Here is a 24,746-nt window from a genome sequence, read left to right on the forward strand (position 1 = left end):
TAGAAGTTTTATAACAAAAACAGGGGAGTGATTAATCTTACAGTCCAGAAACTGAGGACCCTAGGACCATCAAGGCAGAAGAGCACAAGCAGAATGTGTGACCTTACCCAGAGAAGCAGCCACGCCAGAAACAGAGGCAGAGATGGGGTCATTGAGAGGGGGAGCAGCTGAGGACTCTAGATTCATGGGAAGAGAGGGACTAAGAGCTGGTGGCCAGGAGGAAAACCTGCAAAATGTGTCCTTTGGAGGTTTAAATTATTATATATGCCTGAGTGTTTTTGTGTTGTTGTTTTTTTAATAAAAAGTTAAAGTGAATAGAGAGAAATACTGTTAACTGATGGTACATGGAGGGGATTATAATCATTGTAATGAAACAAAGTGCATGATTTGTGGAGTGTAAAACTGATGATCTGCCCTGTAAACTTTCACTCAATCCACAATAAAAACCTTTAAAAAAAAAAAAAAAAAGGAAAGAAATCAAAGACCTGGGCAAGGTATTCTGGGCCTTGTCCACCTCACTACTTACCACTGCCCACGTGGTCCTTTCTTTCTCTAGAATCTCGCTGAATCTCTCACTGTTCTCTAAGTACTGAGTATTCCAGAACATTCTCATTGCCATGTTTCTGCATAGGCTTTCCTTACTACCTAGAGTGTTCTTTTTCACTTGGTAAACTTCAAGATTCATGTCAAAATCAGGCCTGACTCCACAGAGAGAATGTTTGTTGGCTTTGTCTTCATCTACCACAATACTTTTATGACACGTTGAATTGTCAGTTGTCTGGTTCTTATGAGACTCATGATTTCTGAGCTATTTGCCTTGGACTCTCCAGCACAGCATCTCATCTGGTACCTGATGTATCTGAGGAACTTAGTATGTTTTTCTTTAATAAATGTCGGAATCTGACATTATCTTTCTTCCACAAGTATTTTGTTTCCTTCCATTCTGAGTCTCATTGAATGGCATCACCCAGAGGTACAAATAAGAAATTTTGATTGATTTAAATTTTTGCAAAGTCACCTTCTGCTGCTCCCTTACCCTCACTTCTACACACAGTTGGTCATTAATTCTATTTCCATGTTGTTATTGTTGTTGTTAAGTGCCTTCGAGTCGATGGCTACCATCCTTTCCATTCACACTACTACAGCACTGATTCAGTCATTCATTTAACAAACATTTACAGATCATCTATTAGGCAGTTCTATAGAAACAAAATCATATACAATCGAATTTCAATCTGTTCAACAATCTGTTTGGAAAACAGTCCCCAAACTGTAAAAAAAAAAAACAAAAAAAAAAAACAAGCTATAAATAATAGTAAGCACAGCGCTTTCGATTTTTAAAATGAGCTTTCAGAATGGAATGACTTGTCTTCCTTCAAGAGGAAAGAAAAGGTCCCATAGAACTGGGCAACAAAAGAAGAAGCTGGCTTATGTGATACACTATCGCTCTGAGGTCTGTCTCCCACTTCCAGTCCATTCACTGCCCTCCCCCTGGAGGAATACCACAACCAAAATTCTAATCCTGGTACCTTACTGCTCCAAGACGACTGTGTCTCCCCACCCTGGGCAGGGTAAGTGTTAACCCTGCAGCATGGCATGCAAGCCCTTCACAATCAGATCCAAGCCACCCTACAACTCGCTGACCACGTCTCTTAGTTCAGCTTCACCTCTACTCCTTGACCAATGGCTAATCCAGTCCTCTCAGAAGGACTGTTTGCTCAGGCTAGAATCCAGCTTTGGTCCAATTTCCATGGAAGACATTTGCCCAGACGGACAGACCTGGTGATCTCTGACCCCTCAAGAACCACGGGTTGTCAGACCTCTAGATCTTTCCTCAGGTTCTTCCCTTCACCCAGAACACCTGCCCGCCCCTCCTCCACCAGCTCCAACCCACAGCCATGTCCTCCCAAAACCTTCCCAATCCTGATAGCCCTACCTACTCTCCCACCTCACCCCTCCCTGCACTGTGGCATGCATTTTGGTTTGGAGGAAATAAAAGAAAAACATTGGCAGATGACATGAAATATAAGTTCCTAGTCATGTGGGTCTTCATTGTATCTACTCTGCTTTCATCTAGAGACACTTATTTGAACTTCCCTATGTCACTGGTGTGTTGACAGGGTAGATAAAATGATTCCCTTTTCACAGGTGGGGAAATTGAGGCTCTGAAAGCTCCACAGGTTATTGTTGTTGTTGTTGTTGTTGTTGTTGTTGTTGTTGTTAAGTGCCGTCAAGGCAATTCTGACTCATAGCAACCCTGTATAGGGTTTCCAAGGAGCAACTAGTGGGTTTGAACCACCAACCTTGTGGTTAGCCATCCAGTGCTAATCCTACAGTACCACACCAGGACTCCTGTAACTCATAAATGGCAAAGACAGACAGGCAGCAAGTGCTGAATATAAGTGGAGGTCTTTCAGGTATTCAGGAAAAAGGCAGCATCTTGTTGTCATAGGGAAAATTCCACTATGTCAAGTGTCTTCTCTTGGGTCACAAAGCCACTGAAGAGCAGCAGTGAGGAGATTCCGTGCTTCTTCTGTGACAATGCTGTCTGAAGTGGCAGGAACATGAACATTTTCTAATGAAAACAAAATGAGGTGGAGAAGGGGAGCATGGCCTTGTGATCTCTTGTTGGCTGCAGCTCTTCGGAGTCCTCCACTTATAACTCAGTGTCCCTTTCTGAGGAGACTTTGGAAAGGTACTCCATGAGACAAGAGGACTGTTCATACAAAACTAACTGGGGGAAAAAAAAATCAACTATTTCGGAGACTTTTTTTCAACTTCATTTCCTGCTAAATAAAGAAGACAGGCAGGGTGGGGGTTGGGGGGCTTATTGAGGCGCCTCCTCCGGCCCTGAAGTCACAAAGATGTGATGGTCTTCAAGCCACAACGCCACAAGTCAAGTCACTTCTTCCTTTCTATTTTTAAGACCTGAAAGTTTGAATAATTTCATTTCCGTTTTCTTCTTCAGTCTTGACTGGAAGTCACAAACAGGAGAGACGATTAGAAATGCTTTGAAAATCTTCAAAGTCTCCACATCAGGTTCTCCAACGGACACTTTCCTAGGCTAGTTGTCAAGGTATCTGGAGATGTGTGCTCAGGTTGAAGCCTAACCCTTTCGTCAAGGTGGCTAGCAAAATAGAGGCATGGAAGGGCGCAATGGCGAGAGAAAAACAGAGAAGAGATTTCAAAGGTAGAATAAAGGCAATCAGATCTGATCTGTTTCTCCTAGAATCACCCAATTGGGGCATAGGGCCCCAAGGCCAAATCTCTGTAATCTCTAACTTGAAGAGCCCCTGAAGAAAGGAATTAAAGAGAAACTGAAAGAGGAGAAAAGGATGAGAAAGTGAGAGGGTTGAGCTATGCAGAGAACTAGAACTCACATTGACACAGCATTTTATCGTTATTAAGCGCCTCCTATATGGAACCCCAAAGTCTCCGGGGTGGGATGGTAAACAAGCTACCTCATTATCCGTGTTACAAGTGAAAAAATAAGGAAAAGAGAGGTTTAGGTGACTTACCCCGAGTTGCACAGCTAGCTGGGTGCGACCAGACTCCTAGGGAACGCAACCCAGGGGCTGCTCTGGCGCCCCCCAGCGGTCGGCCACCGCCTTGAGCATCACAGACCAGGGAATACTGGAGCCACCAGCCCCTCAAAGAGCAATTTCACCACATTCCTCCTGACCCTCACGCCCATTCCTGGGTCACCTCAATCCAGAGAAATCCAGGATGCTCTGGCCACCAGAAGTTACGTGCAATGAGTGACAAAAAAAATAAGTGATTCTGTCCCCAGCTTCCAAGAAATATTCAGAGTCAGCGCAGAGCTAGACTAAAGGGCTTTGGTGGAGGTGGAGTTGTCAGTTAGATTTTGAGGAAGGCACAGAAAGGCAGACTTCAGCCCACAAAGCCTGAGTTTATGACTTTTCCTTTTGTTTTCTCTGCAAAATTATCCCCTGCCAAATTATCTTGTGCTCCTCTAGGTAAATGAGGGGTGTACACACAAGTATGTGCACCCTTGATCTATACGCCAGAGCAACTCTGCAGTTTAATAAAACAACCTCAAGATTAGCAGTTCGAAACTACCAGCCGTTCCGCAGGAGAAAGATGAGGCTTTCTGCTCCCATCATAATTTACAGCCTCAGAAACCCTATACAGGGTTGCTATGCGTCAAAACTGACTCCCCGGCACATTACCATCACCACCACATAGGATATGACATACCACAACCTAGTCACAGACCAGAAGTTAGCCCCCCAAATGGCTATAGGGAATTAGTCAAAAGCGTCTTCACTACAGTTAGCTGACTATGGGTCTCACTTTCCTCCTAAACCTTCTCTAAGACCCCACCGGAGGAGTGGTGCTTGGGGCTGTAACAAACATTCCTGATCTGTACTCAGCCAGGAAACTAAACCCATTGCCAGCTAGTCAATTCCGGCTCGTAGCAAGCCAAAAGGGCAGAGTAGAAATACTCCACAGGGTTTCCAGGACTGTAAATCTTACGGAAGCTGGCATTCTCATCTTTCTTCAGCAGAGCAGCTGGTGGATTATAAACCACCGACATTGTGGTTAGCTACCCATGTGCCCCCAGGGTTCCTGATAGCAAGCTAGCCACCCACAAACCAAAATCCAGTCTGTTGGATGCTTCTGTGAGCATGTGAATAGGTTTTAAATGTGCCCAAGAGTTCTACTTTTGAATTCATAAAATAAAATCTCTCCAAAGACCACAGCAGGAAATTTTACTAAAACTGAAGAGTTTTCTCTGATTAATCTTCCCCCCACCTCAAAAAAGCCACACTGAAATTCAATTCAATTTTGCTAAGTATTACATCTAAAGAAAACTAGAAATGTTTACCTTTTATTTTATCTGAGTATTAAAAAGAATACTTTAAAGGAATAGAAATCAGATAACCTCCCCCTCCCCCTGTCCCATATATCCTGTCTCTCTCTTGCTACCCAGACTGAACTCTGTTGGTCATAATGGCTGGTGACCAGGGGACATGGACTCACCAGCAGGTCTCCACTGGGTGTGTCACTCCGACTCTAAGAAATGGTAGTGCCTGCGTCTTCACACTGACGCTCTGCTTCCGGGGTGAGACCTGGCGAGCCAGGTGTCACTGGAGTCCTCAGAGGGCAAACTAAAGGGCGGTTCACCAGGACCATGCAGCCGTTAAAAGCCACTTCATGCCCACACTGCACTTCCTGGATGCCAGAGTCACGTTCAGTAGCAAAGGTAGTTTTGCTTTGCTTTGGGTTTAAAAAAAAAAAGAAAGGAAAGGAAGAAAGAAATCAAAGAAGGGAGGGGACTTGAAGTTTGAGCCTCATCAGAAGTCACGGAATCAAAGTTTAACAGCCACATGCAAAACATATTCCATGGGAGGGACCAACTGGCTGGGCGCTGTGGCTGTGTGGGTACTACAGAGGAAAGCCTGGGCCACTAGAGGAGAGGGAGAGAAAAGAAAGCTACAGAATCAGGGAGGCCATTCCTGCCTCCAACTCAGAAGAGCAGAGCAGATCCTAGGTACTCATCTGGAAGGCCATACACACAACTCAACAAAACTGAGTGGAGGAGGGCAGCATTTAGGGCAAGGGAGGGGAGCAATGTGATATGAGCCATGGATTGAATTGTGCCCCTCTATCTGGAGCTCTGGTAGCGTAGTGGTTACAAATCGGGCTGTGAACCTTAAGGTCAGCGGTTCGAAACTACCAGCCGCTCCACGGGAGAAAGATGAGGCTTTCTGCTCCCATAAAGATTTACAGCCTTGGAAACCCTGTACAGGGTCGCTATGGGTCGGAACCGACTCGACGGCACTTAACAACAACAACAAATACATGTTAGAATCCCAGTCAGTATACCTGGGATGTAATCCCATTTGGAATGGGGCTTTCTTTGTTAATGCTAATGAGGTCATATCAGTGTAGGGTGTGTCTTAAACCTAATCAACATTTGAGATATAAAACGAGCAACTTAGGCACAGAGCAGACACAAATGGGGGAAAAATAGATGCCAAGGAACCAAGGAACAAGGAGCCAAGGAGGCTGCAACAAACATCTTCTTTCAGAGGTGACAGAGAGCGAGCCTTCCCTTAGAGCCACTGACCTGAATTCAGACTTCTAGTCTCCGAAACTGTGAGGAAACAAATTTCTGTTTGTTAAAGCAATACATTCAGGGTATTTCTGTTACAACAGCACTAGATAGCTAAGACAAAATGTAGACAAGTGATATGGTCACAAGGGAGAAACTTCATCCCTTTCTTCACAAAGAGGATGAGTCCCCGGCAAGCCACCATGTCTTCCAGGTACTCACTTCTGTCAGGGGTGAGGTGACCCAGGACTTCCCTCTCTTACTGTGGCAGTGGTAGCCATCTGAACACAGAATTCTGAAGCCCAGCTCGCCATGGCCTCAACAGGTCCCAGCATCAGAGCCAAACCTCCACGTTTATTTCCTGGACAGGGAAAACAGCCATCAGAAGTCAGAATAAGAAGAAAATACAATCGAGTCATGCCTGCCTACCAACAAACGACAATGTGTGTAACAGTGACCTGCCTAAGGACACATCATCAGCCAGTTTGGTCAAGCGGAAGTTAGAACTTAGGAGTTAATGCTACAGAAATAAGAATGGCACAAGATAATTGGGATTGGCTGTTCTTTATTTCTTCCTCATCTATTGCCCAAAGGTCTGAGACAATCTAGAATATTAAGACACATACAGAATAAAATAACTGAAATAAAAATTAAAAGCACAATCAGGAATCTTTAGAAGTTAAAAAAAAAGAAAGAAAGAGGACGTTGAACTAGATTCATTGAATAAAGTAGTCACTGCATTTGAACACAAATTCTAACTTTGAACTTTTTGGCACAATGGATTTTGTAGTAGCCACCACCTTTTGTTTAGCACTTACAGTATACTTACTGGTGGTGGTGGTGGTAATAAAGTGCCATGAGTCGCTTCTGACTCATAGTGACCCTGTACAGGGTTTCCGAGGCTGTAAATCTTTACAGGAGCAGAAAACCTCATCTTTCACCCGCGGAACAGCTGGTAGTTTTGAACTGCTGACCTTGCAGTTCGCTGCCCAATTCATAACCACTACGCTACCAGAGCTCCTTTACAATACACTAGGTACTTCATATCCAAGTGTTCCAATCCACAGCACAGATCTACAACAGGAATTACTATTCCCATTTTGAAATGAGGAAATTGGGACTCAGAAAAATTTTGTAGGAGAGTACGTCAAAAATTATCCGCACTCTAGCTGTAAAATTTGTTTTAATCAACTTTTAGAAAAGACAAGTACATCATTTTTTCCCCAATATAATCTCCTTGCTTTTGTGAATTGAGTGATACTTTACATAGGAGAACATCAGTTTTACACTCATCATTTCATTGCAATGATTACAATCTCCTCCATGCATCATTATTCAACAGTATTTGCTTCTATTCCCTTGGTTAGTTTTTGGTTGTTTTTTTGAGGGGTCAGGGGTGGGGGGAATGATGTACACAAAAACACTCAGGAATATATAATAATTTAATAACCAAAGGGCACATTGTGTAAGCCTGCCTCCTGGCTGCCAGTTCTCAGTCCATCTCTTTCCATGAGTCTAGAGTCCTCAGCTGCTCCCTTTCTCCATGTCCCCATCTCTGCCTCCATCTCTGGTGTCATTGCTTCTCTGGATAGGGTCCTGTATTCTGTTTGTGCTCTTCTTTTTTGCTGGTCCTAGGGTTCTCTGTTTCTAGACTGTAAGATTAACTGCACCCTGCTTTTTGTTACAAAACTTCTACCTTTACAGTTGTGACAGTCATAATTAGTCATGATAACAATTACTCACTATTGAATCATAAGAATCTTATCCCCATCTCTTTTCACCATACCCGTCTAGACAAGATGAAAACTATCCAGTGGGGATTCTACCTTCCCCTGCACACTCTGAAACTATACCCCTTCTTGAAAACTTGTAAGCCAGTCACTTTGTGCCTTTATAGCTCCTCCCCAATTTAGGTGGCCAATGCCTAAATTGCCCATCCCTATCAACCCTATATAGGGATAGGGTTGATACTTAATATGAAGACTCTCTCCTTCTCAGTTGGTATTTTGAGCTACTACATCTATAAGTATAGGTCAAGTCCATCAAATTGTATCATTTTATACTTGTTTGTTTATCAAAAATTATTTGTTTTTTATCTTCTTCTAGTTGAGTTCTGACTATTAAGCAATCAAGGCTAGATCAAATGGGTACTATCTGCAAGTTTGGATGTCCTTGTGCATCTCCCCTCACTTCCTATCAGCTGAATGCTTCACTCACAGCACTAGCCCTCCGTGGTTATGTCCTTGTCCATGGGCTCAGGAGTGTCCCTGTCTCACCATATTGTTGGCCAACCAGCATGCTGGGTTTTTGAGATAAATGAATATTTTTCTGGTACTAAATTTTAGAAAGAAGCTAAATCCTTATGTTAAGTAACATATCAAACACCGTCTTCAGCTCAAGTCCTTTAGAAGATGCAGAGGTGCTCTTCAGATGGCCGTTCTTCACCAGAAGCCTCAGTAAAAGTCCAAGGGATAACAGTACACCTCAACTGAGGGAAGGCATTTCTATGGGGAAATGAGGTAACACCATCCAAGAGCCTGTCCTCGGACTATCTAACCAAGTGAAATGGTGGAACTTAAAGATATGCATTGCCCACAGTTTCCTTGGATGATCGCTTTCAAAAAATGGATAAAGTGAAGACATTTTTTCTTTTTTTTTTGGTATTGAAAGCAACAAATCAAAAAAAGGGATTCTTTGAGGAGACTGTCAAGTGCTGCAGTGGTGTGCCCTTAATAAAAGATGAATCTTGGTAATGAAATAAGAATCTTAATTCGTATCCAACCCGAATGAACAACCACTTCTGCAGAGAACAGGGACCATGATGGATAGCACCAAATTGTTATTCAAAAAGAGACATTTGAATCTGCTCAGCTCGCAAGCAAGTATTTGGTGGAGTCACCAGAATGCTTGCTGAAAGTGAAGAGGACTTAAAACATTTACTGATGAAGATCAAAGAGCACAGCCTTCGATATGGATTACATCTCAATGTCAAGAAAACAAAAATCCTCACCACTGGACCAATAAACAACATTCTTATCAAAGGAGAAAAGATTGAAGTTGTCAAGGACTTCATTCTTCTTGGATCAACTATCAACACTCGTGGAAGCAGTAGTCAAGAGATCAGACAACGTATTGCATTGGGCAAATCTGCAGCACAGGAACTTTTTAAAGTGTTGAAGAGCAGAGATGTCAGCTTGAGGACTAAGGTGCGCCTGACCCAAGCCATGGTATTTTCAATAACCTCATATGGATGCGAAAGCTGGACAGTGAATAAGGAAGATCGTAGAAGAATTGATGCCTTTGAGTTGTGGTGTTGGAGGAGAATACTAAAAGTGTCATGGACTGCCAAAAGAACCAATAGATCTGTTTTGGAAGAAGTGCAGCTAGAGTGCTCCTTGGAGGCTAGGATGGCTAAGTTCCGTCTCTCATACTTTGGACATACCGTCAGGAGGGAACAGTCGCTAGAGAAGGATGTCATGCTGGGTAAGATGGAGGGTCAGAGACAAAGAGGAAGACCCCCAACGAGATGGATTGGCCAGGTGGCATCATTGATGGACTCAAGTGTGGCAGCGGTAGTGAGGTTGGCCCAGGATTGGACATTGTTTCATTCTGTTGTGTATGGGGTCGCTATGAGTCAGTTCCGACTCGATGGCACCTGACAACAACAACAAGGGACAGGCAACTTAGACATTGACTACCTAAATTGGGGGTACAATAAAGGCACAAAGTGACTGGCTTACAAGTATTCAAGAGGGAGTGTAGTTTAAGAGTGTGCAGGGGAAGGTAGAATCACCACTGACTAGTTTTCATCTTGTCTAGATGGGTCTAGTGAAAAGAGATGGGGATAAGATTCTTATGATTCAATAGTAATTGTTATAATGACTAATTGCGACTGTCACAACTGTAAAGATAGAAGTTTTGTAACAAAAAGTGTGGAGTAGTTAATCTTACAGTCCAAAAACAGAGGACCCTAGGACCATCAAAGGAGAAAAGCGTGAATGGAAAATGGGATCCTATGCAGAGAAGCAGTGATGCCAGAGATGGAGGCAAGAGGAGGAGAGATAGAGCTGCTGAGGACTCTGAACTCATGGAAAGAGAAAGCCTGTGTACAGGCAGCCAAGAAGCAGGCTTGCAGAATGTGCCCTTTGGTTGTTTAAATGATTATATATTCCTGAATGTTTTTGTGTATATCCTTCCCCCTCTCAAAAAAAACAAACAAATGGAGGGAATAGAAGCAAATGCTGTGAATGATGATGCATGGAAGAGATTGTAATCATTGCAATGAAACGATGAGTGTAAAACAGATGTTCTCCCATGTAAACAATCACTCAATTCACAATAAAACTTAAAAAAAAAAAATAGCCAGAATGGGGAGACTTTGTCTCTCATACTTCAGACATATTGTCAGGAGAGACCTGTCCCTGAAGAAGGACATCATGTTTGGTAAAGTGGACGGTCATTGAAAAAAAAGAAGACCCTCAAAGAGATGGATTGGCACAGTGACAGCCGCAATGGGCTCAGGCATAACAATTGTGAGGTTGACGTAGGACTGGGCAGTGTTTCACTCTGTTGTTCACAGGGTCCCTTTCTCTTATTGATTGGTAACGACCTTTATATATTCTTCATACTAACCCTTAGCTTTTGGATAGATCATAAATATTTCTTCCTTTTATTGTGATGTGTTTGGGCCTACGGATGTTTTTTACTTTTCTGCAGTCAGAACTATCAATCTTTTCCTTCATATGTTTGCTTCTTGCCTCCTGTTTCCAAAAGTCTTCCTTATTGAGAGAACATAATGATATCTTTCTGCATTTCCTCTGAATTTCCTCTGAATTTGGAAAGCTTAATTTTTCACAATCCAATGTTCATCTGGAATTTATTTTGGTGGGTGATGTAAGAAAAGACATGCTATTATTATGACACACAGTCTGGTGCCGTGAGCAAGAAGCCATATTGCTCTGCCACTGATCTGTGTGGTGTTGTGTCATCATTGTTAAGTGGCATCCAACCAGGTTTATCTCGCCTTGAACAAATAACCTGATCACATCTTTGTGTCTTGGTTCCCACCTCTATAAAATGCCGATTGTAATTTATCTAGCTCATACAGATATTATGAAAATTAAATCAATTGATGTAAATAAAGTATTTAAAACAGTGCTTTTGCATAGTAAGTGCCCAAGAGTGTTGCTATTATTTTAAGTACAAGTTTTAATGAACACAGAGTTATTAAAACTTATCAAGGCCAAGTCCAACATTTAGAAAACTGTGAGGAATGAACACAGGATTGTAGAGACAAAGCAAACATCCCTGCCAGCCATCCAGAGGAATGTGTACAACCACAATTCCCACAGAGAAGCCAGTGGCCCTGAGTTTGGATAACTGAGTCCTGCATTTAACCCAAAAATTTCATTTAAGACAATTTTTTACCAAATAAAATCTGAGTTGCTTTCTCTGAGTTCCGCCTGAGATACTGTCTTTCTCACTAGTTGAGTCCTTCTCCCTACGATTGTTATTATTGTTAAGTTGTTCCTGACTCACAGTACACTGTATATGGTTTCTCAGGAGCATCTGGTGAACTTGAGGCACCCTCCTGGCAGTTCAAACTGACCTTGCAATCCAGTGCATTAACACACAGTGCCACGACTCCTTAAGAGAGTCTTTATCAATCCAAGAGAGTAGAATGCCAATCCTCATGACTTCGGCATAGAGAGGTGAAGGCTAAACATTGATTAAAGACAGTACAACTCAAACCATCACAAAGTGAACCCATGTGGACTTCCAGGAAGTGATATGAAAACTTAATTGAGGTAAACAGGCCCATTGATCAAAGGTTGCTCAAAAGTTTGTTATTTAAAGAAACCTTGTGGTAATTCTTTTCATGAACCATGGAATCCTGTGCTCTTGTGACTAACTGGAAATGTGAGTATTAGGACAGCAGGTGTTTTTGTGTGTGTGCGTGTGGTTTTTTTTTATTTCAGCAGACGTGGACTGACGGTGAGATCTGTTGAAATGTTACAATACTGAAGAATTTGCGGATGTCTTAGACGTCTCCTTACTTTAGAAACCCCTTAGCTGATTCCAAAGAGGATCAGGTACCACCTTGTGCTGCAGCTCAAGAAAGAGACAGCTAGTTTGCCACAGAGAGGAGAGGTCAACTGCCAAGGGATGAGAGATGCCTCCATTGGTTCCTTCCTGGCAGGCCCACAGAGACTTCTGAAGGGGGAGCATGGGGCATGTGAGGATGAAGAAGGTCACAGTCAGGCTCTACTTTGAGGAAGAGAAATTTGACTTAAGGAAGGTCTCACAGCAGAGTCTTAATATGGCACTGGATGATAAGCACTGGACTGTTAACCACAAGATTGGAAGTTCAAACACATGGGCCACTCCTCAGAAACCCTATATAGGATCGCTCTGAGTGGGAACTGACTCAATGGCACTTAATAGCAATAAGGTCGGTCTCATAGCAGGCTGTTGGCCTAAGGCTGGGTTTCACTAACACCTGCTCTCTTCAGCGGCTTGGCACCCAGAGGAGGTAGAGGTGTCATGACCAGATTTATCAGGACATGTCACAGAACTCAAAACAGTCCCTTCAGCCACAGAGTAGAAGCTCCCATTAAAAACTTGGAAGGGATAGGATCGTTATTGGTTCAACTGAGTTTTTTAGTGTCTACGTGAAGTCAACAAATATGTACTTATCCATGCCATCTGTGCCCTTGCTTGAACCATTTACAATGAAGTAGCATCTTCTTTTTGCCATGTTTTACAATTTACGAAACTTCTGCATAAACATGATATCTTCCTGTCTTCACAGTAATCCTGTGAGATAGAACAGGCCGATTCCCAGCCCCACCACCACCCTCACGGTCATGGATGAAGACAGAGAGGTCGGGGCAGCTTCAGGACATTTAGGGTCCTAGAGCTAAAAAGTGCCGGAGCCACGCCTACACTCGAGTTTTGTCTCTTTCCATTTCATCCTTTTAAAGATCCCTGTACAGAGGAGCCGGTTACACACTGCACTGCTAACCACCACCCCTTCTTAGCCATAGTAGCCACCCACTGAAGAGGGGTAGAAAGATGAGGCTTCCCCCTCCTACAAACATGTACAGCCTCGGAAATCCTACATAGGGCTGAACCAGAATTGACTCGATGCCAGTGGGTTTGGTTTTTGGTTTTGCATATTGTGTTTAGTGAGGAAAACAGAAAAGTCTAAGGCCCAGTTCCTGACCTCTGAGAACACTTTTTATTATTTAAACTGTGGTTTGGGTGAAAGTTTACAGAGCAAATTCGTTTTCCATTCAACAATTTATACACACTAGGTTTCCTAACATGAGCTGTAATAGCAATTTTCCTGCTTCCTTCTGGGTTCCCATTTATCCCTGGTTTTCATTCATCCTTCTTTCCTACTTCTTCCTGTCTTCTGAGCTTTGTTTTGGGGTAAATGCTATCCTTCTGGTCTCCTATGGTTGATGATTCTGAGGACTACATTCCTCATGAATTTTATTGTTCACTTTACAGGCCTGTTACAATCTGACCGTAAAGTGTCCATCAGGAATGAGTTTAATTCAAGGTTTGAAGGATGTCTAAGGGCCATAGTCTCAGGCATTCCACCAGCCTCTATCAGATCAATGAGTCTCGTCTTCATAATGTTCCATTTTGTTCTACGTTTTTCTCCATTCTGTCTAAGACCTTTGGTAGCCCTATCGGAGTGGTTGGCAGTGGCAGCCAGTTATCATCGAGTTCTGACCTCAGGGTAGTAGAGGTGGTCCATTATTAAATTTAGACTCGTTGTTTCCTTGAGCCTTTGATTTTCTTCATTCTTCTTGCTTCTAGATGGGAAGAGACCAATAGTGCATCTTAGATGGCCACTCATGAGCTTATGGGACTCCAGTCCCTCTTCCCAATAGATGTGGAACACTGCCTTTGTTATGCCAATTGACTTAGCTGGTCTTATGGTCCCAAGCCCAATGACTTATTCCCACTAGGTTTTAAGGTAATGGCTAAGAAGTCCTGAGGAGAATTGAAGGAAAATAGTTATCTCCAGGTATGACCACTTTTAAGAAGAGCTGCATGAAAACTATTAAAACAGGAAACCTCAAGGGTAACTTTGTACTCGAAAATGAGTCCATATGGACTTTGTTTAAAAAATGAAACCATCCTAACACTGAGCTGTGAGGAACTGCTGTCGGTAGCAACTCCATCAGAAATGCATTGGTGGGACTTCCGGTAAGATGCAGACTAGGCGGACATACTCCATGGACCCTCTACAACAAAGATACAAGTGACCAAATGAAACAGACACAGATGAAAATCCTGGAACCCTGGACTTAAGAGGAAAGGTTGGAGAAGTTGATTCAATGTTTGCTGGGAGAAGCTGAACAGGGTCGGTGAGAGAGGGAGACTGACTGGTTAATGGTGTGACCATCTTGAACTTTTGTGAGCAGCTTTAACAGAAGGTGGCCTAGAAAAGTAGATACACACAGGTGATGGGAAAGATGAGACCTGCTTTTTCTCCAGCTCCTCTGGTGATCATAGGTGTGACCAGCTCCCACCCTCATTCACCCTCAGCATAGAGCCTGCTTTTCCGGGAGTTCAGAGCCATGTGGTTGTGAGGCAGGGGCCAGCTGTGTCACTTTGGTGCCTCGATTCAGGCAGGATCAGTTCCAAACCTACAGAGCCCGCAGAGTCACCAGACAAACATTAGTTTAGCAGAAAACCTCATAACTAGCCACCCTGCCCCCAGTTGCCCCATGGTACAAAGAGACATCAAAACCATTTCCATTAAGGTCTCCACAAACTACTTTCAGATTGAGTGCCTTGAACACAGATAACATTTAGACCTATAGGAACCATCTAGGGTTAGGAACTCCACCATCACATCCATTAGGCACCAACCTCGAGAGCTTCTTGGTTGGCAGGAGCCCCCAGAGTTTTCTCCTCTATGGGTCTAACAGTTGCACTGGATTTACTGTTTTGGGTTTTGATTTTTTTCCTTTCATTGTTTTTATTTAGTATTTCTTTTTGTTCTTTGTCCATTTACTTAAATTGTATCCTTTCTATCTCTACTTTTGTATTCCCTTCTTTTCTTCTGTATCTTATTTTCCCTCTTCTTTTTATTTTCCTATTGATTTTTCTTTACTACTCTTTACTCTCTTTCTTTCTCTTTTCATCTTCCCTCTGCCTGATTTTTCTATCTTTTTATTATTATTTCTTCCTTTTATTTTCTTACTTTTCAATCACTCCTTTCCTCTTTTCTTTTTAGTTATTATATTCTTTTTTCTGATTACTGCCTATTTTTTTTCTCATTCTTTTCATTTTTCATTGTTAGTTGCTTATTTGTTTATTCTGTTTTGTTTCCTTGTGTGTGTGTGGGAGGGGGGGGGAGAGGGTCCCTTTATCACCCAACAGGAGACAGCAACCATACCCATACAGCCCAGTCACAATCTTACCCTCTACAGATCCACATACTGGGCAAGAGTCAATACCAGCTCCTATAATTCTTGATCAGTATCAATCAAGATGGCAGATCACATAGATGTGCAGTGAGGAGCTCTGTCAATAACAACAAGGAATACCGGGCCAAGAAGGCTCAGGGGATGGTGGTGGAACTCTGAAACACATATAAAGGTTTGTTTGGAGGATTGGAGGGCTTACAGCCAGGGGAATTTGTACAAGAATCCAGAAATCCATTGTTTTCTAGCTGTTCCCAGAGCCACTATCTTGGGAGAGAACGTCTTGATTGTATCAGGATTGATATCGAAATTTAAAGAGACAGTTTTGACATAAAACCAAACGGCCACCACTCGTCTGTCTGTCGTGCTGTGGTGGCTTGAGTTGCTGTGATTCTGAGGGCTATGCCACCAGTATTTTAAATAACCAGCAGGGTCACCCATGGTGGACAGGTTTCAGATGAGCTTCCAGACAAAGACAGACTAGGAAGAAAGAGTGATGAACTACTTCCGAATTGCTAGTCAGTGGCATCTGACAACAACAACATACTTCTTGATCAATGAAAAACAGCAGCCAACAACAACCAAACCCACTCTAAACTGAGGTACACAAACAGTGAATGGAGAACAGTGCACATGTTTCCATTCTTAACTACACCCAGAAGAGACAGTTGGTAAGAGCCTAAGAACATATCAATATACAATCATCAATTAAATACAAATGCAACAACACTACAATGTCCTGGAGACAACAGGTAATTTTAGATCACATGAAGAAACAAGAGAGAATGACTCAAACATTTGAACAAGATGCAGAAACAAAAAAAGAAAAAAACAAAAAAACAAAAAAAATTTTTTGGAAGAAAAGGTAATGGAACTAACTGAAAAAGAATTCAAAAGAATGATATTTAGATACTTTCAAAGGATTGACAGAAAGAACAAGGAAAGCAAGGAGAACACAGAAAAAACTTTAGAAGAATTCAGAAAAACACCACAAGAACAGATAAAGGCAAATTTTTAAACAAATCCAGAAGATTAACACCAAAGTTTCAGAAACAGACAGTACATTGAATGGGCAAAGAAATAGATTCGAAGCAATGGAAGCCCTATAGTAAATCTCTCAATAGCAGTCGTTAGAATTATTAGAAGAAAACAATGAAAAATTTCAAAGAAAGCCTGAGAGTTATGTGGGACACCATGAATAGGAATAACTTACAGGTGATTGGAATTCTAGAATAGGAAAAGACAATAAAAAGCACAGAGAAAACTGAAGAAGAGTTGTTGGAGGAAAACATCCATAACATCATGCAAGACAAGAAGATAAGCAGAGTGGTGTTCAAGACTGAGACTTAATAACATTTGGGATCCCGCCTTCCTTTTACAGAACAGCAGTGGTCTGCAGCCAAGTCTTGGAGTCTTGAAACACAAGGCTAAGTTTCTCTCTGTTTGCTGGTTCTGCTCAAAAGCCTTGTGGAAGGGAATGAAGGACATATGTCTGGTGACCTACCCCACTCTGTCTCTGGACTGTAACAGCCTTCCATTGTGCATTCCATCTGTCACCACTCTGGCCACAGCCTGGTTTGTCATCAGTAGAAATGGATGCACTGAGATGAAAAATGGGTCTTTCTCTTATCCACTTTCTGAAGGGTCCCAAAGAGCTTGCGGATTTATATTCTCGTTTCTAGACACATGTGCTTGAAAACTGAGCAGAATGAGGGCTGAAATACTGAGATGTTGAGTGGTAACTCCTAGAATTTGAAGGGAATTCTGTGTATTACCAAAATTGACTTTTGACCACCATCTAACACCAGCACATGGAATTTGTAGCAACATGTACTTCTGCTGTGGGCTAAATCAGCTGTACGAGGGTTTATCTAGACCCATCGGAAAGCTAGCCACACACATCTGGTGTTCTCTCTCCAGAATTCTGGTGCTGAGTCCACAGAGAACCCCGAGTTCAAAAGCTTTGTTGCACAACTCAACATGTGGAGGTTGTGTTCTTCTCACTGAGGCCAAGAAGTCACCCTATGTGGGTGGACTGAGTACTGACAGCAAAACATATTCCTGGTCCTGAGAGATTTCCATGGGCTTGTTCAAGTTGACATTCCCCAGGATGAGTCAGCTGTTTCTGTGAAGACTTTATGCGAAGTCCTTATAGAATCTATGGTGCAGTTGTCTGGGATAGCCATTTTCCAACCTCCAGGACAAAAGAATCTGAAATACCAACAGGTTGAAATGAAAGTTGGAATAGCTGAGCTTCTGAATTCCTACAAGAAGTTGCCCTTTGAAATTAAGGATTTTTAAAAAAAGAAAACAGAGACTCTTCCTTTGCAGTATCACTACTTAGACTTGAGTAGTTTCCAAATGCAGTATAACCTGAGGCTGAGGCCCCAGATAAACATGAAATTGTGGGGATACCTCTGTAATCTGCATGGGTCTGTGGATATTGAAATACCAGTGTGTTGTTTAAAAAGACTCCAGGAAGTGCAGACAAGTTTGTGGTACCATCATGGGAAGCTAGAAAGTTTTATTCTCTCCTTGAGTCCTCAACAGTTTAAACAGCTTCTAAAGGTTGGTGGTTTAGATGATATTTTCAGGTTACCCAGTGCTATTGAGATTAAGGTTCAAGATCAGACTCATAGCCTTAATTCACTCAGATTGGCATGTTGTTGTGGTTAAGTGCCGTCAAGTCAGCTCCAACTCATAGCAACCATGTATAGGGTTTCCAAGAAGCAGCTAGTGGGTTTGAACTGCCAACCTTGTGGTTCACATTCCAGTGTTGATCCACAGCACCACACCAGAAGTGTAGAGATGTCTTTTGTAAAGCAGACTAGGATCCAGAGTCTAATTGAGGGTTTGTCCGGTATTCCTGGCCCAAGGACAAAGATCCCTTAGTTGCTCCTTTCCTTCTAGAACTTTTGCTGAGGTGTTGTCTACTTATAGGACTAATAAGCCTGACACTCATTGTGTAATGAAGATTGTAGATATTGGTGATATGTTTAGAAACACAAAGATTGGAATTCTTCAAGATGTGCTTAGCAATCCTCAAGAAACCATCAAAGCTTTATGAATCCCTTAAAGAACAAAATACTTTAAAAGGAAAGACATAGAGACCATTAGAAAATTGGCAACTGAGCCATTTAATCAGGAAATCTTACCTGTGTTCCCGAAAGCTAAATTAAACTGGAATTTTCCAGTTGCTAAATCCATAATGAAGGAGCAAAAATTGGAACTAATTCGCCTATTGGAGATCCATAAAGAAAACGTGGTCCTCTGACTGCTGGGGAACATAACAAAATGAGCTTTTTATTGGGAAAATTCCAACTGAAATGTGCTGACCTTCTAGAGGCTAGAAGAATGGTGCTCCATGACCCAGTTCTGTTGTATTTTCTTTGGGTGGTGAATTTCCTACTCTTCTCCTGTAGAGCTGGAATCAGCCTTTTTACCACTCCCCACCTCAGTGATCTCCACCTCCTGTACACTGAGTCAGAAGAGGTCCAGAGCCAACACTGGAACTTGGTTTGAAATGGCAGTGAGACAGGAGGTGGTTCCATCCAAATTCACAATGCAGAGCAACAGCCTTACATCCTGGCAATATTACTAAAGATGTGAAATTGTTCTCCCATCTAAGTTCCAAGCTTTAGATCATGGTGTGCACCCCCTCATGAAAGAATCGCTTAGGGTTTGACAGACTGCTATGCCTTGTCACTGGAGCTGCAAACATTAGAAATGTCATAGCCTTCCCATCATTCTTCCAGGAACGTGACCTCCCGAGCAGTGCCTCAGATTATATCCTTCCTGAAAACTTGAAGCCCTGTCATAGCCAGGTCTTCAGGTCAAAAGCCTCAGAGGCAGAAAAGAGCTAATTGAATCACCCACCCCATCCAAAATCACCTACCCCATCCTCTTTGCTTCCCCAGGGCTAAACCTGGTACTGGAGTTCTACCTCAGATGTGACAATCAGGTCTTTAGATGGAAGACATCCAGAAAACGTTCTTCACTACAATGAAGAAACAGAAGAGATCTAATTTTCACTTGATAACATACACTATTAGGGTTTTGTTTTGTTGGGTTGCTTTGTTTTGTATTGTGACTTTTTTGATAAGTTTCTTTTTACTAGGAGAGGTGTGAAAGATGACCTTTGTTGGAGTAATATAATGCTTTAGTGTTTCCTAATCATGTCCTTCTTACCCACGTCATTAGATTGCTGACTTAGGATGGAGGCAATCCAATCAGATGTGAAATGTAGACAGTACTTGCCCTTTGGATTGGTCCATTTTCACAGCTTTATCAAGAAAATCATAATAGCTTTGTAGTAACACTTCACCTATCAACCTAAGAAAGTGAGAACCACTGTAATAAAATATTTTAAAGTTTGCAAGATCTAATGCCTTGTTTCAACTTGAGCAAGTTCTATTAGCCTCTCTGAGCTTGCCTTCCTGTTTATATAAAATATGAACAATACTTGCCCTGGCTATCTTGTTGTTTTAAGTGCCATCGAGTGAGTTCTAACCCATAGTGACCCTGTATAGGGTTTCCAAGGAGAAGCTGGTGAACTTGAACCACCAATCTTATTATTCAAACTGACTTTGCAGTCCAGCGCATTAACCCACAGTGCTACATCAGGACTCCCTGGCTATCTTACAGGGATATTATTGTCAGGATATTATTGTGGGAAATAATATGGATGAAAATTCTTTGAAAAACTGGAAAGTACTACACAAATATAGTAAGTGATAATGTCTGTTAAAAAGTAGATATGGGCATGTCTTATGTATTCTAAAATCAAATAAGAATGACATATGTGTATGCAGTAAAAGGAAAAGAATTAGTAAATTTATGAGGATGGAAGAAAAGTTATACAAGAAACTGAATGAACCCTAAACAGAATTGCTGTTGTTTTTAGGTACCATTAAGTTGGTTCCAACTCATAGCAACGCCATGCACAACACAGCAAAACACTGCCAAGTCCTGGGTCAGCCTTATAATTCTTGTTACACTTGAGCCCATTGCTACCATCACTGTGCCAGTTCATCTCATTATGGAAGAAGGGTCTCCTATTTTTCACTGAATCTTCTACTTTACCAAGCCAGATGTCTTTCTCCAAGGACCAGTCCCTCCTGATAATATGTCTAAAGTATGAGAGATGAAGAACTGACTTCTGTGGAACATTCTGGCTGTACTTCTTCCAATACAGATTGGTTTGTTCATCTGGCAGTCCATGGTACTTTCAGTGTTCTTCTCCAGCTCCGTAATTCAAATGCATCGATTCTCTGTGGTCTTCCTTATTCATTGTCCAACTTTTACATGCATGTAAAACTACTGAAAATACCATGACTAGGGTCAGGTGCATCTTAGTCCTCAAACTGATGTCTTGAACACTTTAAAGAGGTCTTGTGCAGCTGATTTGCCTAATGCAATACATTGTTTGATTACTTGACTGCTGCTTCCATGAGTGTTGATTATGAATTCAAGCAAAATGAAGTCTTTGACAACTTCAATATTTTCTCCATTAATCATGATGTTATTTATTGGTCCAGTTGTAAGATTTTTGTTTTCTTTACATTGAAGCACAACTCATACTGAAGGCAGTAGTCTTTGATCTTCATCAGTCTGTATTTTAAGTCCTCTTCACTTTCAGCAAGCAAAGTTTTATTGTCTGCATATCACAAGTTGTTAATGAGTCGACCTTCAATCCTGATGCCACTTACTTCAATCCTGATTTCTTCATATAATCCAGCTTCTTGGATTATTTGTTCACCATACAGGTGAAAGGATACAAGCCGGGTATAGACCTTTCCTGATTTTAAACCATTAAGTATCCCCTTGTTCTATCTTAATGTCTGCCTCTTAATCTATGTACAGGTTCCTCATGAGCACAATTAAGTATTCTGGAATACCCATGCTTCACAATGGCATCCTTTGCTCGTTATGATCCACTCAGTTAAAAGCCCTTGCATAGTCAATAAAGCACAAGTACCAGTCTTTTTAGTATACTCTGCTTTCAGTGAAGATTCATCTGATGTCAGCAATGACATCCTTTGTTCCATGTTCTCTTCTGCATATGGCTTGAATTTCTGGCAGCTCTCTGTTGATGTACTGTTGCAGCCATTTTTTTAATTATCTTCAGCAAAAGTTTGCATGTATGTGATATTAATAATATTGTCTGATGACTTTTGCATTTCTTTGGGTCACCTCTCTTTGGCATGGGCACAAATATGGATCTCTTCCAAGCAGTTGGCCAGGAAGTTGTATTGTAAATTTCTTGGCATAGATGAAATGAGTGCCTCCAATGCTTCATTAGTTTGTTGAAACATTTCAATTTGTATTCTGTCAATTCCTGGAGACTTATTTTTTACCAATACCTTCAGTGCAGCTTGGACTTCTTCCTTCAGTATCATTGGTTCTTGATCATATGCTACCTCTTGAAATGATTAAACATTGACCATTTGTTTTTGGTACAGTGACTCTGTGTATTCCTTCCATCTTCTTTCAGTGCTTTTTAAACTTTTCAATATTTTAGCCATAGAGTCCTTCAATATTGTAAGTCAAGGTACAAATTTGTTCTTAACTCCTTTCATCTTGAGAAATGCTGAGCATGTTCTTCCCTTTTGGTTTTCTAACTCCAAGTCTTTGCACATTTAATTATACTACTTGACTGTCTTTTCAAGCTGCCTTTTGAAATATTCTGCTCAGTTCTTTTATCTCCACATTTCTTCCATTTGCTTTAGCATCTCTACACCAGAAAGCAAGTTTCAGATTCTCTTCTGACATCTGTTTTGGTCTTTTCCATCTTTCCTTTCTTTTTAATGATGTTTTGCTTTCTTCCTGTATGATGTTCTTGATGTCATCCCACAACTCCTCTGGTCTTCGATCATTAGCGTCTAAGGCATCAAATAATGTTATTGAGATGGTCTCTAAATTCAGATGGAACATGTTCACGTTCATATTTTGGCTCTGGGGTACTTGTTTTAATTTTCTTCAGCTTCAACCTGAACTTGCATATGAGCAATTGATGGCCTTGGTTTGGCTGATGATATTAATCTATTGAAACAGATCGATCCCAAAAGAAAATCACCAAGACATATCAGAGTCCAACTTTCCAAATTCAAAGACAAAGAAAGAATCCTGAGAGCAGCTTTGGAAAACTAAAAGTTACCTACAAAGGAGAGCTAATAAGACTAAGCTCTGATTTCTCAGCAAAAACCATGCAGGCAAGAAGGCAATGGGATAGCATATACAAAACTCCGAAAGAAACAACTTTCTAAACACAAATCATATACCCAGAAAAGCTACCTTTCAAATACGACAGCAAAATTAGGACATTTTCAGAAAACAGAAATTAAAGGAATTTTTCATAACCAGACCAACTCCGCCAAAAGAACACAATAAGTGTGGTTCTTTGGATGGAGAACCAACAACAGTAGACAACAATTAATAGACATAATGATTAATAGACATAGAGATTAATAGACATGATGCCACTACCCAGAACTCAATCCAGATATATTGTTGTGAGGTGCCATCAAGTCGGTACCAACTCATAGCGACCCTATGCACAACAGAATAAAAGTGGCTGATCTTGGGCCAACCTCACAATCGTTGCTACATTTGAGCCCATTGATGCTGCCACTTTGCCAATCCATCTCGTTGAGGGTCTTCCTCTTTTTCTCTGACCCTCCACCCTACCAAACATGATATCCTTCTCTAGTGACTAGTCCCTCCTGACAATATGTCCGAAGTATGAGAGACAAAGTCTGGCCATCCTGGCTTCCAAGGAGCACTCTGGCTGTATTTCTTCCAACATGGATCTATTTGTTCTTTTGGCAGTACTTGGTACTTTCAATATTCTCTTCCAACACCATAACTCAAATGCATCAATTCTTCTACATTCTTCTTTATTCACTGTCCAGCTTTCACATGCATATGAGGTTATTGAAAACACAATGGCTTCTATATCAATCCAGATATAGAAACATTTAAATTAAAACAATTCCTATATGACTGAAAATAGGAAAGCAGAGATACAAATTTATAATGAAGTCAACTACAAAACAAAAAGAATTTATAATGTAAATATAGAACTTCCAAATGGCAAAGAAGTCAAGTATATTTCAAGATAAAACAGACTGTTTTAAATGGGGGGAAATTTAATAAATTACAGTGTAACCTCAGAGAAAATCAGTACACCTTCACATAAAAATATAAGGAGGAAAATCAGAAAGATTTAGTAAACGTTAACACAACAGAAATGAAAATGAAAACCCACAAATAAAATGAACTCTGCACAGAAAATTATGTGGAACAAAGAAACCAACAGCACCACAAAAACATACAGTAAAATGACAATTCATATTTATCAGTAATTACACTGGAGATAAATGGATTAAATGCATAGTCAAGAGACAGAGAGTATTAGAATAGATCAAATAGGATCCTTCAATATTTTGTGTACAAGAGACACATCCAAAAATGGAGGCAGGCTTTCCGCAGCTGCATTCATTGCTGATCGCAGCCGCACAAGCAGCTCCTGCATCTAGACAGATCCGGACAAATGTACTATACCAACATGTCTGTGTCTTCTACCGAGGGTGCTGCTGCTGCAAGCACCTCACAGATTCCTGCTTCCGAACGAATGACCCTGTTTAGACCAAAGCCATTGCTTTTGAAGTTGTTAAAGTCTGCTGGTGTGCAAAAAGATGTTTATACTGTGAAAGAGGTTATAGTTTATCTTGGCCAATATATTACGGCTAAGCGATTATATGATGAGAAGCAACAACATATGGTGTATTGTTCAAATGATCTGCTAGGAGAAGTGTTTGGTGAGCCAAGCTTCTCTGTGAAAGACTGCAGGAAAATTTATGCAATGATCTACACAAACTTGATAGTAGTCAGTCAACAGGAACCATTGGATTCTGGTACATCTATGAGTGAAAATAGTTGAGTCAAGTTGAACATAGGAGTGATCAAAAGGATCTGTGCAAGAGTTACAGGAAGAGGAAACTTTACCTTCACATATGATTTCTAGACCAACTACCTCATCTACAAGGAGATCAATTAGTGAGACAGGAGAAAGTTCAGGTGAATTATCCAGTGACATACAAAGAAAGGGCCATAGATCATCAACTTTGAGTAGCATCATTTACAACAGCCAAGATGTTAAAGGTAGGAGCTCTGGTAGCGTAGTGGTTACGAATCGGGCTGCGAACCTTAAGGTCAGC

The 24,746-nt window shown here is 41.4% G+C and overlaps 1 protein-coding gene and 1 pseudogene across 1 annotated transcript in view; both read left to right on the forward strand.

Annotated features, from left to right (window-relative positions):
* The first annotated feature begins 17,356 nt into the window (after positions 1-17,356).
* On the forward strand, positions 17,357-19,391 carry LOC102839512 (annotated as a pseudogene).
* Positions 19,392-24,079: 4,688 nt separating this feature from the next.
* The window catches only part of LOC102818190 (E3 ubiquitin-protein ligase Mdm2-like), a 1,542-nt gene continuing 875 nt past the window's right edge, over positions 24,080-24,746 (forward strand). Inside the window, exons 1-2 of the mRNA XM_006872077.1 lie at positions 24,080-24,464; positions 24,499-24,690. Coding sequence (XP_006872139.1) covers positions 24,080-24,464; positions 24,499-24,690 — 577 coding nt within the window. The remainder of the gene's footprint in view (positions 24,465-24,498; positions 24,691-24,746) is intronic.

Source organism: Chrysochloris asiatica, unplaced genomic scaffold (assembly GCF_000296735.1).
Source record: "Chrysochloris asiatica unplaced genomic scaffold, ChrAsi1.0 scaffold00182, whole genome shotgun sequence".
Taxonomy (NCBI): Eukaryota; Metazoa; Chordata; class Mammalia; order Afrosoricida; family Chrysochloridae; genus Chrysochloris; species Chrysochloris asiatica.